Source organism: Danaus plexippus, chromosome 11 (genome assembly GCF_018135715.1).
Source record: "Danaus plexippus chromosome 11, MEX_DaPlex, whole genome shotgun sequence".
Classification (NCBI taxonomy): Eukaryota; Metazoa; Arthropoda; class Insecta; order Lepidoptera; family Nymphalidae; genus Danaus; species Danaus plexippus.
In genome coordinates, this window is record NC_083544.1 from 8,644,057 (window position 1) to 8,660,629 (window position 16,573).

Sequence of the window (16,573 nt, forward strand, 5' to 3'; positions counted from 1 at the left end):
TATGTTTTGTAATAAATAGTTAGGTTTAATTTTTTAAGGTTTATAAGGTTAAACATAGTTTCTACTAGAGCGCCCTCTTTTGGGTATTTCAAAACTTATAGCTTGCGATTGACTTTTGTGGCCCGGATGGCACCGTAGCCTAGGAAACGGGTGTAGCTACAACAACACTTTATGAGTTACATAAAATTTTGGTTACAACTTATAAAACCGCCTGATTAATCCTTAATTACTTACAAATTTTCTTGGGTCCACTTTTATAATTCCGATATTGGCTTTTGTTTCAAGTGATTAGCTATTTGACAGTAGAATGGCTGGCAGGTGGGTTTATGATATTATAATTTTATTTTACTTATTTTGCGATATAATAAAGAATATTATTCGCCATTTAATTGATATAAAATCTTATCCGTCTTATGAGGCCGATTTCAAAAATAGAACTGTCGTAAATCGCTCCCCCTGTTTCTATGGCTTATCAATTCAAAATACTCAAATGCGTATCAATTTATCGTATATATCAAAGTAGTAGGGACAGGAGGGTTACCGGTGCCTGGTACAAGTAGCGTTGTCTAGACCGCTTCCTACGCATTCAACTTAAATTCCCCCATTACGTTAAAAACAATATATTACAATACCTATCCAATTGAGACTTTGAATAATCAGCTTTTATTACATTGTTCTTACAAACAGACATCAAATAATAAATGTTTTTTAACAAAACACTAAAAAAAATCAAGTCCAACATGACCAAAATTTGTCAAATCAAAATATGATTTCACCCAACTAGATATGAGAGCCAATTATAAGTTTTAAAATACATGACACAAAGTGAACTTAATAACTGCTAACTTATCTACATTGGGGTGTAATTGCTCAGCGGTGCATAACACAAATGACAGGTGATGTCGGCCAAGCGTCACCTGCAAACCCCCACTCACAAGTATCAATGGTATCCTAGATACAGTTTGATCAATATAGTTGGACTCATAATGTGACTGTGTTGGTTCTTTAAATTGTGTAAAATGTCGGAGATGGGATTTGAGAACGTTTTCTACTTGGAGAGTGAGTATTGTGGGATGAGGGATGGTGTTGCCAGGTTACACTCCCCAGGTACTCGACTGAGAGCTCGGGACAGATCAATAAAATCTCTATCACCTTGGACGGTGTTATGCAATGTTATTGAATTTCATCTCACTTTGAGATAATTTTGTTTTCTTATTATGATGTATAACATATATTGTACTGTATAAATTTTTGCTTCATTTCTGCCTCATAATTACTTAAGCTGTTTGGAGAATTGTAAATTATTTATTTGTTTTGTAAACTTTTGTTAGTATTTTTTGATAATTTATGTTTTTACAGTTTTGATGTGTGGAACATGTTACCTTTAATATTATCATATAAGTTTCATATCTATATATTAATATATACAGTAGCTTATCCTGTGCATTATATCAATTATCTCTAATAAAGGTATCATGGCTGATATTATTTTTAATCCCATGCTAGTTGGGGATTAAATAACAAAATACAGGTATCACAGTAATGGGGAGATAAAATTTCCAATTAATTAGAGCAGAGATGAAGGGGATGGTAAATACAATATTAATTCCACCCTTTTAAAACTACCTGTCTATATATTTTTTCAATCTGTTTTATTATTAACTTCTGTTTTATAAATTTGTATATATATGAAAAAAAATCTTGATTTTATGACTACTATGAGTGGTTTTGTACAATGAGAACTATATCACTAAACACTGATATTACAAACAATCTTATTTTATAACACACATACTCATAGCTATAAAAAGTATTTTGTGTTATATTAATAAAAACATTAAAATGCCTTACATATATAAATTGTGTGTTTTAACCTCTTTAGTTATATACAAGATTATTTAATATATATATATGTATGTATATATATATATTAATGGAGAGTTTGTCTTGTGTGTATCTGATGTGAAGTGAGTGTTATAATGTTTGCAGATTTTGAGTGCGCGGGCGACGAAGTGTTGGTGGAGTCGTCTCCGCCCGCTTCACCAGTCATGGCGGCGCGACTAGCGGCGCCCTCACAGGTAACATTGTATCATATTACACTAATTATTAACCTGTCCGTAGACATTCTCTCGGTTTATAGTTAGTGTGAATATACATTGTACTATGAATATATTGTATAATATCTACATTTAAAATGCAACTTTGAGTTAATTTACGATTGATAGATAAATAATAAAATCTTTCAAAGCTCTGTTATATAGATCTATTATGTAAGTATAGTTAGTAGTGTTTTATACGTATAATATTAACCTAGGGCTCGGGCGCGGGCGGCGCCTCGCCGGACGCTGTGCGTGAGTTGATCGTTATACCGGAGCTCCCTAATTCAATCCACCTGCAACACGCCATACAGCAGGTGAGGGCGTACAGTTAGTGCTGAGATGATAGGAGTATATACCTTACTAGTCTAGTTGGTCATAGACCTGTACCAATGTTATAAAGATCCAGACGTTGGTCAACCACCCAGGTCTTTCATCATATACGTATCCAGGGTTATGACTTAGCATTATTTTTCCCGTTTATTGTCACTCACTTTTAGAATCTTTGATTATATTTTTTTTCATATGAGCATCATTTAAAGTCAAATTTCAGTTCCTGAAATCACTTTGTACTTCCTTATAATGCTATCTTGAGCTTCCTTTTTAAGGTATTAGCTGTAAAATTATCTTTTTAATATGTAAGAAAGGTCATTTTTTTATATGAAGTTATAATAAAATTTTTCCTTCCAAAGTACACTACGAAAGCATTTTGGATTTTACATTGTTATTATTAAACTAATTCGGGACCCAGTATTTGTTGTATATAGGCTATGTTATTGTCTAAACATGTTCAGTTACTTATAAATGACGTCACAACTATCGGTGTTCAAGTAAAGGATGGAAGGTGAACCGAGAATATGGATGTAAAGTGTAAACCCGTACTAAGGATACAGTGATGTTTATAGTGAGGACGGGATAGATCCGTGTATGAATAACTAAGTGAAGTCCATGCTGGCAGGTGTCGAGTACGGTGGTAGAAGTCAACGGAGACAGTTCAGGACACTCCAGTCCCACGACGGAGGCACAGCACACATACATCGTCACAAGTATGTACAATATACATATACACACACAAACAAACACCTACACACACACACACACACACACACACACACACACACACACATATATGTCTGTTTGTGTGTAAGCTTAAACGTTTTTTATCTTCTCTCAATTAATTTTGCTTCTAAGGATAGCGGTATTTGTTGTGAATGTCATATATATTATTGAGTATTATAAGTTTTTTTCTGTTTTCGCGGATTTAGAGATAAATATAAAATTGAACTTGCAAAGTATTTTTAAATAAAAAATAATTTGAAGCACCGTATTTTTATATTGTAACTTATGCATGCATTTAGTACTCGTATATCGTTTAATTATAGATGTTATTCAAAGACATGTCAAACAGTCGTTCAAAACATAAATATATATGTACATACTCTCTAGTTAAGTGAGCCGTCTTATCTAGTTTCGTTATAATAGCTTAACAATCAATGTGATGGATAGATGTACATTCCATATTTGGCACCTCGTGCACAGACGGGGACTCCTGGGGGACGACAGTGAAGTCCGAGCCGCGCGATCAACACAGCAAGTCACTTTTGTTTACACGCTTTATATATATGTATAAATAACAAAAATAACAAACATCGCAAACTAACCTAGACCACGCTTCCGATCTCATACGGCTTATAGATGGATGCGCATGATCATAAAACGAAATCTGACAACAATGAGATTCACTTGCGGCGTCTTTGATGTACCCGAAATCAGACTACCCTCCGCTTGGATGTCATTATGCCACCTGCCCCACCTGCCCTATTATTGGACACCCTACGACGATTTTGATGAAACTTTTGATAATGCAACAGTACAATAGTGTAATAGTGCCCCTCGGATTATCCACCTGAATGATTATTAAAACGGATAATACTTGGTTACCTTTGATGTGACGCGAGCCACTTGCTGCGATCTGCGACCGACGAGCTCCGCCACTATGTGTCTACGTTTTTAATGTGTTATATACTTATTACACTTTGAGGGCTAACTCCATATTATTATATATATTTCGTTGATTTTTTATTTACACATGTTCGGGTTAATTGAGTTCAGTTTGATAAAATACATCGCTATTTTAATACAAATTTCGTTCTACTAAATCAGCGATATTATTTAAAAATTCAATATCTTTACAGCGGTTTAAAATTTATGAACATTTAAATAAATTTAATATATTAGTGACCTTTTCGTTCTATAGACTTCAATTTCTTTCGTCTGATCAATCTCGTGAAGACAGGTGTATTACAACCCTATAAATTAATATCAAACAATACATAAAGGGTATACATACGTTTTATAATAACAATAGACGTGTAGACGGAGGAGGGGGAGGTTAGAGTGAGACAAAGAGAGTGAGCGAGAATGATGCTGGAGGGGGGGAGTAGAGGGAGACGAATTGAGGGGGGGGGCGGAGAGTGTGAGAGAGATGCAGCATCACCGGCGGCTGGTAGGACAACACCAGCTATACGATGAATTTAGCATTCAATATAATTGTTGATCAAGTGTATTTGTCATACAACGATAGATGTTCATCTCTATGCCGGTGACGCGGCCGAGACATCTAGTTTTACTTATGATTAATACCGGGATTAAAATTTGTCCAATTTGTCGTATAGAGAAGTCGGTGAAACGAATAGAATAAAGATTCTTAGTGTCCTGTTTAAAATTAATACGTTGGTAATAAAATTTGAATGATCCAAACTCGTCAATCGCGTAAGCTAGTACGTAGCTATAAAGTATATAAGTGTGCGGCGGCAGTGTGCAGTGCGTAGAGTGTGGTGTAGGGTAGCGCTCCGCCCCCGGCGTGCGGCGACCGTCTGTGGATTGCGAGACGCGAGTTGCCCGGGCGACCTGGTCCGGTATGGAGGTGCCGAGGTACCGAGCCTACTACCCCTGTGAGTCCGAGCCTACCGACAGACACAGACACTACATACACTAACAATGCTAATACATCATTATAATTGCATATTATAGACTAATCATACATTCATTATATTTAGGTGGGGTGTCATAATTTATCGTGTTTAAGGACATCACTAGCGGATATTTTTTTTCGTTTTGCATGTGGATGATGAATTGGTCTAACACCTAACATTACATGCGAGGGCAGTATATGCCCACGTCGTGTCCGGTGATTCTTGAGTGTTATCTGTTACAGGCGAGGGCGGGAACGGCGTCAACTATCACGTCCAGTATGTGGAGCCGCAGGAGATTTACGCACAGACAGGACATCAGACACATATGTATGTATTTTGTATATTTTGTACTAGCGTAAAAAACTTATCCGAAAAAATGAAGATTTTACGCTTACACGATAATGTTCACTCTTTAAATAACTTATTTTTAACTAAATCTACTTAAACATAGCTGTGCAAGTGGTTATAGCAGCGGTACTCCCGTCACTATGAGTGGGTTAAAATTTAACTTGACTTACTTACTCTAAAAGCTGACATTAAGATGATTACGAGATGAGGTTCCTGGAATGAAAGAATGTATGTGAATGAATGATTCTCGTTTCATACAAGGCCCGCCTTTGTTTGGGTTCCGACATCACCAAAGCGATACCCAGTGGCTGAAAGTTAAAATACAGACAAATAAAGACGAACTGAAATGTATTCATTACATGTGGATGACGTCATCCATACCATTATTTGCACAGCCATTGAAATTTCCCCGCGGATTCCTGCCGTGTATAATCTTTCAGTACCTGTAATGAAAGTTTCAGTATGTCAACTCTATACGATATCAGCATTATCCGGCTTTAGGGCGTCAGACAAGTAAAAATTAGCCATTATTTCTCGCTGAGTCAAGCGCTAGCTGTAGCAAATTCATGTACTCTGGAATCCTAACTATATTTGAGCGTCTGAAAGTAGAAACTGGGTTGATTTCATCTAAGTGACAAGTAGGATCAATGTAGCATGTATGGATCTCCGCGAGTAAAATAAACTCAGCAAAAAGATGAGCCGGTTGAAGTACCCATGTTTCCATTTCGAACCGCAGCAATTCCTCGTGCTTTATGGCTATTCCGTCACTTAGTGTATATTAACGTGTATCCTCTCCCCCCTCCCCCTCCTCGTCCGCTTGTCCAGGGAGACCCTCCGTTCATATCCCGTGTACGGCGTGGCGAGCGTGCCCGCGGACGGCGCGGTGACGGCCGTGACCGCGGTCACAGCGGTCACCGCCTCCGATGACACCTGGCCGGCTGAGTTCACCTTCGAACAACCGGCCTCGCCAGCACCAGCAGCTCGCATGCCGCCGGCCACCGTGCAGTGGCTGCTGGATCACTACGAGACGGCCGAAGGTACGCACACACTCACACACATGCACACATACACATACATATCTTAATGATATAAAAATACGACGATTATTGACTGTAAGGTGGTGCCAAGTTAACGATGACTTAATATTGAATTAAAAAAACATGTATAGAATTTTTTTATATACTTATTACATTATATTGTACATAAGACCATTAGTTTTTCCATAGATTCTAAACGAGTAATTCTAAACGGACCGTTCCTGGTTATTGAATCCGTGTTGTTCCGGGCTTGACTACTTTCTGAGGAATGCTGTCTTGATGGCTGTGCCTATGTCTCAGTCATCCTTCATAGCTGCCACCCTACAAAACCATCACTTAGGGCAATGCCCAAGTTGTACTCAGTTGACTAGTTGACTAGTTGGGGAGTTTCTTTGGGGCATTTGGAATAAATCCTGTGTTTTATTAAATAAAATAATTATCAATCGTAAAAAAATTCTCATCCGTAAAAATAATCTAAGACCTGCATTTGTGTACTTCTTTAAACGTAGTCGTTTTGATGTTAGCATCGTATTTTGTCAATGTTCAGTTTATAAACGCGTCGTTCATCTTGTATAGGGTGCAAGTACTAAGTATTTTTTTGGAACACGGGACATGGTGCTAGGTGATGCTTCAATTCAAGAGATAAAATATTTTGCTTTCAGTCAGTTTTTCTTGAAATCTCTTGTTGCTTTGATCGCCTTTCTCGTATGTACTACTGGATGGGTACATTTTTTCTCTCACAAACAAAGGAGGTTTAATTGTACCAATTAACAGCCCGGTCACATTCAGCTGAAACCAAGCGTATTGTATTTAAAAAATTGTGTTCATCTCCATAGACCATACCTAACTTATATAACACAGTCAAAGCGATTCCGGTCTCTTGTTTACCGCTCCACTTTATTTTAAACACATCTTATTTTTCAATAGTTACGACAATAATCTAAAAATGAGAGATTCCAAATTCAAAAGAAGTTTTTTATTTTTAAATTGAACATTGTTTATGGCCAGGCTGCATACATACATCTATGAGGACATCTTTTTTATCGTACTGTATTCAGTATATCGCTGTGTCAGGTGTGTCTCTCCCGCGTTCGACGCTGTACGCCCATTACCTCCGTCACTGTTCCACACATCGCCTGGAGCCGGTGAACGCGGCGTCTTTCGGGAAGCTCATCAGATCGGTGTTCGTGGGTCTGAGGACCCGCCGGCTCGGGACCCGGGGGAACTCCAAGTATCACTACTACGGCATCAGGGCGAAGCATTCCGCGCCTCGAGACCTGCCGCCCACCGTACAGAAGATAGACGAGGAACCGCACTCGTCAGACGTGAGAATGATTTACTTGACGTTACTAGATGTATTGTTGACGGTAGATACTGCATTAATAACTCACATCAATACGGACCTGACATATACAGGCTGGAATAAACCTAATGTGTTCGGATGTAGTACGCACTTTTTATTATTGTGAACTACATACTGCCGACGCTTCGGCTATTTAGCAGCGACCGTGGTGACGAGCGTAATAAAAACACGCGTAGTACATCCGAATGTACTAGTTTTATGTGAATAATTCCGGCGGGAGTCTCGGGTCGCATTGTAATGTGATTGATTGATAAGCGGAATAATTAATGTTCAGGATACAACGACTCGCAGTCAGGAAGTTCAAATAAATTTAGGTGGTCAAACTAAGATAAATTTCTGCATTTTTTTTCATATTTCAATTCTCGTTGGACTCTGCGTGTCTACTATAACAATGCTCTATTAAACTTGAAAATCGCTCTCTGTATTATTCTTATTTAAATAAATTCTGAACTGTATCGACCCGCACCTTACAACTTTCGGTTGTGTCCTACATGAAACAAAACGAATTATATAGTAGACCCTATGGCTGTCATTTTAAAAATAGATATAATAGGTTAAAAAGCTGATGTCTTCCAAGCCTTTTGTTAGGTGGAGGTTACTTGGAGATATATGAATATTTCTGCAGGTTATTTAATCAAAACTAACTAATCCTCCAACCCAGGAATCCCGTCCCCGTGAGCCGGAGAGTCCCGTGGGTCTGTCTGGTATCGCTCACAGACAGTACTTGGGCTCGGTGAGCGCCCCTGACCCGCCGCCGCTGCAGCTAGACGACCCACCGCCAGACGTGACGCCTGAAGCGATGCAGCAGTTCAGGGATCACCACAGGTATAGAAATATTACACTACATGTAATCAGTAGAGTGTGACAATTGCAGAAGTAGAGATGAGGTTACTTCATCTAAACTTTTAATTCTATTGTAATATTCTTGATCTTATTAAACCTAAAAGGGCTGCAGTCAGCCAGCGGAAGAATCATACCAGCGTACATATGAGGGTAGTCGAGTAATACAAATATAAATTCAATATATCCCTCAGTTCATTGTCCTTTCTATTATTGAGCACTATCTTATGGTCGGAATCCCCGTGCCGTTAGCTTTAATACAAGTATGTGGAAAGCCCAACAAACTCCAGAATTCTGTACCCAATGAATATATTGTGACACACAACAGCTGTCTGTATGAAAGGCAAAATATGTCTGCGAGTACATTTCCATGTGATAGAATTTTCTGTGCGATATAATGGGCATTTATTATGTACGAAACTCTCCGTACAAGTTGAGTGGAGCGAGTTAAGTTTTTCCGTCCTAATATCGATATTGGTGGTCCGATAAAAAAAAATTCTGATAAAAGCCACCCCGGATACCCGGACCATCGAACAAAAAGCAAACCTCGACCCGATCGGTCGCTAAGGTCATCTGCATGTGTGTATAATCTGATTCACTAGTATAGCGCTCCGCTCTGGGCCATCGCTTCACTCAGTGATATATTTTTTCAAGCCTAACTTGAAGACATGATGAGTATCTTCCTAACTTAATACATAAATTAATCTGAAAATGATTCCGCTGGAGACGACGCCTCGGACGGACAAGTCATGGATACTTGGCTTTGTGGAAATATTATAATATGATATAATCAAGACAGTAACAGCTGGCGCTAGGATCCCGTGTGCGAGTGTGTTGTAGCGACTGCGTTGGAGGTTCTTAAGTATATCACATCCGACACAAGCCGATCCCTGGGCCGGAGACTTGGACGATTATCAATAAACCGTGTTATACACAGGCAACACGGGGTGGAGTTCCTCGAGGCCGTGGCGTCCCTGGACACGGGAGCTGCGGAGCGCTCTCGTCGGTGGTTCTGGAGGCGCGTGGGCAGGAGCGGGGCCCGCCTGGCCGGTCGCAGGGACGTGTGCACCTGGCTCAGGAGGGCCGAGCTCGAGCTGCACCAGCGAGCCGTGGACCTCCTGCTGCCCGACGTACTCAGGCCCATACCCTCACAACTCACACAGGTAATCTTCACACACCTGGACCCACGTGTTGATGGTGACTTTGATCAGAAGATTATGCAAGAAGGGATAAAAACGGAAATCCAGGGTCAGTCGAGGCGATACTTGCATTGCCGGACTTTTTGTGTCCAGTATTCACTATCTTAACTATTCCCTTCAGTAGCATGATAAGTGTCAGATGAATGTATCGCCGTCCGTAAGTTAAATTGTTTCAGACGGATGTGTCCGTTGTCGCTACCAGCCGTTTGTTTGTGAGCTCTACAAGTCTATACATTATGCGGTCGTTAGCGTGAAGTCTAATTAGAAACAAATTAAAATTTTCCTTGTACTATTTATTTAGTCAGTCACATTCATCAACTCGTCCCTGGTTCCAGGCCATCCGTAACTTCGCCAAGAGCCTGGAGGGCGCGCTGTCGTCGGGGTCCTCCGGAGCCCCGGCCCCAGCGGCGCGCGCTCAGGCGTTGGCTGCGGGGGCTCTGTCGGCCGCCCTCAGGCGCTACACCTCCCTCAACCACCTGGCGCAGGCCGCGCGGGCCGTCCTCAACAACCACCATCAGATCCAGCAGGTCACACGTCGCACACACACAATTGATCATTTCACATACAAACCGTATCACATAATGTACATATTAAGAGTATTTTCATATTCATCGTGATATGGAATACTTTAAGTAGCAGGCCACTGACTGACCCGACTGACGCGTGCAGCGTAACTTAGAGGATCATAAAATGAAGACTTATATATGTTGCAGATGTTGTCGGACCTGAACCGCGTGGACTTCCGCGTGGTGCGCGAGCAGGCGGCCTGGGCCTGCGCCTGTGGCAGTGCGGCCACCGCGCACCGCCTCGAGGCTGACTTTAAAGTAACACATGCGACACACACACACGCACACGCACACACACACACCCGCACACAAACACACACACACACACACACAAAACATGTAACATTACTTAATGTTTTCGTATTCTTCTAATATTTTTATTTTTCCATTAGTAACCGCCATTCTCAGATTGAAATTATAATCTCAGTTTGAAGAATTTACGATTTTAGAAAAAATATGTATACCAATGTTTACTAAGCTGCGACCCGTCACCAGTCAGGGCTGAACACGCGTGACACGCGGCCTGGATAGGACGTTTAACAAATGTAATAAGCTACTCGGCAGTCTTCACTACTCCCCGGTCCGCACCAGTCGTCCTCGTTTCTAATCACATAGTCAAGAATTGATTGTGCATATTATTATTTATTTATTTATGTACCAAAAGAATAAATAGTTACATTATTATAAAAGAAGTGTGATGCCTTAAAAGAAAACCCTCTTGATAGAGGAAACCAGATAAGAAAGCGTGGTGTAGGTACAACAAAAAGAGATTACTTTTAATCGTACTGTGAACAAATCTTGCCCGATAGTGAAACGTTTTGTCCGTCGACCATCTCTTGAGTGCATCCTTGTCCCCGCAGGCCCGCCTCGGTCGCGGGTCGTCGCTGGAGTCGTGGGCGTCGTGGCTGGAGAGCTGCGTCCGCGCCGCGTTGGCCCCGCACGAGCGCCGCGCCGACTACACGCCGCGTGCGCGACGACTGCTGCTCGACTGGTCCTTCTACTCCTCGCTCGTCATCAGGGAACTCACGCTCAGGTACGAACATAGGCGTGCGCTGTGTGTGTATACATAGTTACATACAGCCAAAGTACCGTCAGGTTGAAATTACATTGCCTGTCTGACGGCTCGCGAGCGACTGCGCGATGTTACTTTGAACTGGAGTACAATTGACGGCAAATTTTAAATAACTTATTAACCATTAAAAGTGAAACAACGTCACTTGTCAATTGCGCCGATTCAAGGTTATGTCGACCGTTTGTTTTTGTAGTGATGTGACCAAACGACGAAGTAACTGTAAGGGAATGTTATTAATTTAACAAATTTGTTTTCATTACCCTCGAAAAATAATTCCTATAAAAATAGTAAAATTTAGATTAACTTAATAGACGTGCATTAAAAATGCAGTAAATAACTTTGCTCAATATTTTTAGCGTTTGTCATTCACATCACATCACTAGTAACGAATCGACAGCTGTCAGACACGCAATCTCTGAGCGGCCGGGGCGGTAAATGGCGCCCTGCACTCATATAAACAACAGCTCGCACTAACAATATACTATCAATACTTGTCAATATAAAGAGAGTAGTGTCAAACGAAGCGGAGGGAAAGGCAAAACGATTTGTAGAGACACAAGACTTGACTCGTATGTAGGGTGTAGGATGTGTAGAAATAACACGAGTCCAGTGGAGTGAGGTGCGAAAGATAACAGTAGTGCCCTACACCCCGCGCGACGCACGCCGCACCCGCCCTTCATTAAACACCATGGAGTACTGACCAAAATGATATATAATTTCATACTGATTAAATTATTACTTATATTAAAATGCCTATGACTTGTGAAACAAAAATAATATCATACTGTGATGCAAAGACTCGATGAAACACAGAGTAGTGTATAAAGATAAGTCATGGGCGTTACGTGTACCGTGATCACAACGCACACATCATGACCACACCATCAGCCATCGCTAGTCGTAGTCGCTTCCTCCGCCCGCATGTGACCCTCCCCGCTCGGCTCACGTCGAGTCCTCAGCACACCGCTCGGCGTGTTGTAGTTAGCGTCGACCAGTACCAGCATGTGTAGAGCTCGCAGTGCCCCCGCTCGGTTCGGCCGTCGGGTCCCCTCCCCTCCCCTCCCCGGCGGTGGTGTGTGTGTGTGTGTGTCGTGTGGCGGTGCGTGTGGAGGGGATGCGCAGGTTCTCAGTGTCGTCGCGTGTGGTCAGGTCGGCGGCGTCGTTCGGGTCGTTCCACTTGATCCGCCTGCTGTACGACGAGTACGTCTCCTTCCTCATAGAGCGGCGCGTGGCCGAGCACCGCCAGGAGCCGCCCATAGCTGTGATGCAGCGAGCGATGGTGGGTTATGGTCGCACTGTGTTACTTTAAAATTTATTTGTAAATAACCAAATCATTATATAAGGGATTTAATACATTAATGGTAAAAATTAAGGGACAGAACAACACAGAGTTAGAGGCGATTGTTCAAAAAACTGTGTATGTTTGATAAAAATGGTCGCATCTGAGTGAAATATTAAACATAGCTGGAACGTTACGTTTTTTAGTTTTTGATTTACAAAAAACTTTAAAAGTACATATTGTGAAATCTTAATGAGTATCATAGTACAAACAGTGTATATTCTCCCTGTGTTATTTTTGGTTTACTGAGGTTTTTGTAGAAAAATCTCTTAAAATTACTTTTTCATTCCTTTATGTCATTCATTAGTTCTGTAACATGTACATAACTAATATACAGGATGACGACGATGAGCTGCCGGAGGAGGTTCCCCGCGAAGACGACGACATGAACGGAGAGATGGTGGACGAGGGGCTCGACCACGGGGAGGGAGAGGGGGACGGAGACGGCGAGGGGAACGGAGAGGAGGGGGAGGGGGAGTGGGAGTGGGAGGACGACGACGACGAGCACGAGGAGAGGGAGCAGAAGAGGGCCCGCCTGGACCGAGGCTAACTGGATGATGGGTGAGACGTAGATTGTATATTATAGGGTATAAGAAATATTATTACGATAGTGGGCACGAATGATTTTTAGCTTAAGTGGAAACAAAAATTCGTCCCACCTTCTCGGAAGGACCAAACGGCGACTGCAGCAGAAATGGTACAGGACAAATGCTAGTTATGCTGCAATGGATGACAGACTGCGATCGAGATTTCTATAAGTGAAGATTTCATTATTGAGCTGGAAAATCAATTTCCTGGTTCTAAAACCACTTACAGCGTATACTATAAACTAAACCAGGTCCTGCAAACTTTAGAACAAGATGGAACTAAATTCTGCGCAGTGAGTGACACGAACAAGCGAAAGGAATAAAAATGGGGGGCGGGGGGGGGGGGTTGATGTCATGAAGGAGCGATGAACATATCCTGCTCCAATGTTATAAAATGTCTGGTATCTAAATAAAAAACATAAGCTTACAGCGAGTCTTTAGGTTTCAGATAAATTAAGCCCTCCAGCAGGACCAGGGCTTTGAAAGGGATCGGCTGAATCACGAGCTGCAATATTAGTAGCTTCTAACCCAGAGATTATATCAGAAACAAATTTTTATTGCATATTTTAATGAATCACACTCACAAAAACCCCAACCTGCTAACGATGAATTTAGTACAGGCCTCGCATATTATCTGTCATAAGTTCTGTCCCAGAGCCTGGAGAAATGAATTGCCTCTTAAACAGCTTAAAAAGTTAATATTCTCAGACAAATTAGAAACCACATGCTTCCCCAGATGTATTTAATAGCAACATATGACATATTAATGCTGTTATTTCTTTCCAGGTGTGCGGAGTGTAGCTTACTTTTCCAACAGCTGGAACTTAAATAGCATACTGTTGGTTTCGACGTTTATGTTTAGACTATATAGTGTAATACTTGTCATATGTTCTGTAACTGCTTCATGTCTTTGTAATGAGAGATAGTGTTTAATGCCTACCAAGCTTCTCTAAACATGAACCGCGCACAGGACTACAGCACCGTCTAGTCATAGGGAAATATAACTGGATGATTGTAATGTCTTAACATGTACTTAATATGAATAGTTTTAACTTGATGATACTTGAGACATTTAACACTAAGTGTATTTGAGTGTTTGGGGACTGATGCATCTTGAGAATAAGAAGTAAATTTGTCTGTAATATTAAGAAATTATGTGTTAGTTTCTAGTTATGTGCTTATACCAAAGCTTTGCTATGAGAAATGTGTGGAAAAATCCATTGAGGACTTACAACACTTTCTTTTCTTGTATGGGGTACGCTTGTGTAGTCTTTAATAAGTTTATATAGAAGTACATAATATATTGTGTTCCCTGTAGTTATAATAATTTTGATCAGCCCAAAAATATAAATATGTTTGTGTCACTCCGCTTATAATAAATGCACGTCCTAGCTTTTAGTTTACCAAAGATTGACGACTTTGCTCATTGTACATACACTAGCGTTAGAATGTAGATGATGTATTTAAGAAAATGAAGTCAGTGTAATTGGTACTTACTGGAATATAATAACGATAAGCTACTTCATAGATCAGATCAAGAACTGGTCTTAGCCGTAGTCGTCGAGAAGATTCTGTCCATTTGAAGTGTTAAAATAACCGTTACCGTACCGTCTAAGTCATAAAGTGTATTTTTAATATAAATATATGCAGTTGTAATATAAGTGCCATTATTGTGAAGCGACCGCACAAACAACTCAATACAACATGGACATATCAGGCGCAGTAGCTCGGCTACCGACATATCCGGAGTTCACAAACAGAACACGCTGTATATGTATGTGGATGTTTAGAATATTAAGCTGTGTTTACACTATGTGACAAATATTATGTGGAGTTATGCTAAAGGAACTGTTTTAATATATTATATAATTATAACGTAAGTAAGGAAGGAGGTTCCTCTTTTGGACATTCCTATAAATAATGCATATATACGTATATATTTTCTATGTGTCATTGTACGGTTGTGTTCTAGGATTAATGATCGTCGCCGCTGAGTTTGAGATTCCATCGCTATTTACCTCGTGTCGTAATTCTCTATTGAACTATTAATTCTATATGTTAAATCGATGTCGGTAGTTTGCATCAATGTATATTTCGATGTGTCCAGCACATGAAGCTGTAAGTCATTACTGGTAAACAACACTAGCATAGTGTCGGTCTAGACGTATGTTACGATGACAATATTTAAGGTTTAGTGATAAACACGAACAGCCGCCACGACAGCTCGCCCGCGCCTGCAGGTGTGTTAAGTGTTTGATGGTTTAGAAATTTTCAACCTTCAAACGATAAGCTTGTTTTAATACAGCACTTGTAGTGGAGGCGAACTTAACTCGGTTTCATGCGAGTGAACCGAGTCGAGTTCGCACGTGAAAGTCGTTACACACTATATAATATACGTGTAATGTAATGTGCTACAGCTGGGAGTGTCTTGATATAACGGATCGACTGCAGCTAATTTTCGAACAATAATAATATAAACAAAATATTATATTCATCCGAGAGATGGCGTTCACAAATATCTTTTTCAGATTCTTTGATCAATTATTATCAACTTTTTGCACGAGAATGTCATTTATTCAGGGTAAATTTACAATACCAATGAAAACATAAATCTAAAAATATATATATATATATTATTTGTGATATTTTTTTTTTGTCATTGTTGCTGAACAAAAACGACAATGCTGTTTAAAGCAAAATAAACTGAAATAACAAATTTCAGCTCGACCAAGCACCCAGCTCGACCAAGCACCCAAGCTCGACATTCAAACTAACGCTATATATAGTTGATGGTTGTGAAGGAGTAGTTGGTTAGCTACAGGCGGTGTGCAACACGAGCTTATCTTTTTACAAAGCTAGGTAAGGTATCGGTCTCTCTGAAGGTCGCTAGTGGTAGCACCAACGCCGGGACGCCGCGCTCATGATACACGAGTCGTTTATAATGGAGCTGGAGGATGTGGGAGCTTTCACTTACTTTGTATTCTGGGCGTCGTTCGTGGAAATAAATGTTAGTTTGTAAGCATCTCTACTCTATATGTATCTGTTGTATCTCTCGGAGCGCTGTCTCTAGCGTCAAACGTATGTATGTCTGAAATAAAGCTAGTCATGTGTTTTGTTCGTCTTATTATTTAATGTCATCAGTAACCCCCAG

At 40.5% G+C, this 16,573-nt stretch overlaps 1 protein-coding gene across 5 annotated transcripts; it reads left to right on the plus strand.

The window, feature by feature from the left end:
• The first annotated feature begins 105 nt into the window (after positions 1-105).
• Positions 106-16,154, plus strand: LOC116766070 (transcription factor RFX3). 5 transcript variants are annotated; one of them, XM_061521790.1, is made up of 16 exons: positions 106-318; positions 1,990-2,078; positions 2,315-2,413; positions 3,055-3,142; positions 3,603-3,686; positions 5,314-5,398; positions 6,245-6,456; positions 7,531-7,781; positions 8,481-8,644; positions 9,597-9,822; positions 10,194-10,385; positions 10,572-10,682; positions 11,285-11,457; positions 12,619-12,775; positions 13,173-13,396; positions 14,209-16,154. In XM_061521790.1, exons 2-15 carry the CDS (start codon positions 2,049-2,051, stop codon positions 13,383-13,385), a joined length of 2,085 nt encoding a protein of 694 aa, XP_061377774.1. In that variant the 5' UTR covers positions 106-318; positions 1,990-2,048; the 3' UTR covers positions 13,386-13,396; positions 14,209-16,154. The 5 variants fall into 5 exon arrangements, with proteins under 5 accessions (XP_061377774.1, XP_032511615.2, XP_061377775.1 ...); XM_032655724.2 differs by having other exon boundaries at positions 12,646-12,775; XM_061521791.1 differs by having other exon boundaries at positions 3,636-3,686.
• Positions 16,155-16,573: the final 419 nt, after the last annotated feature.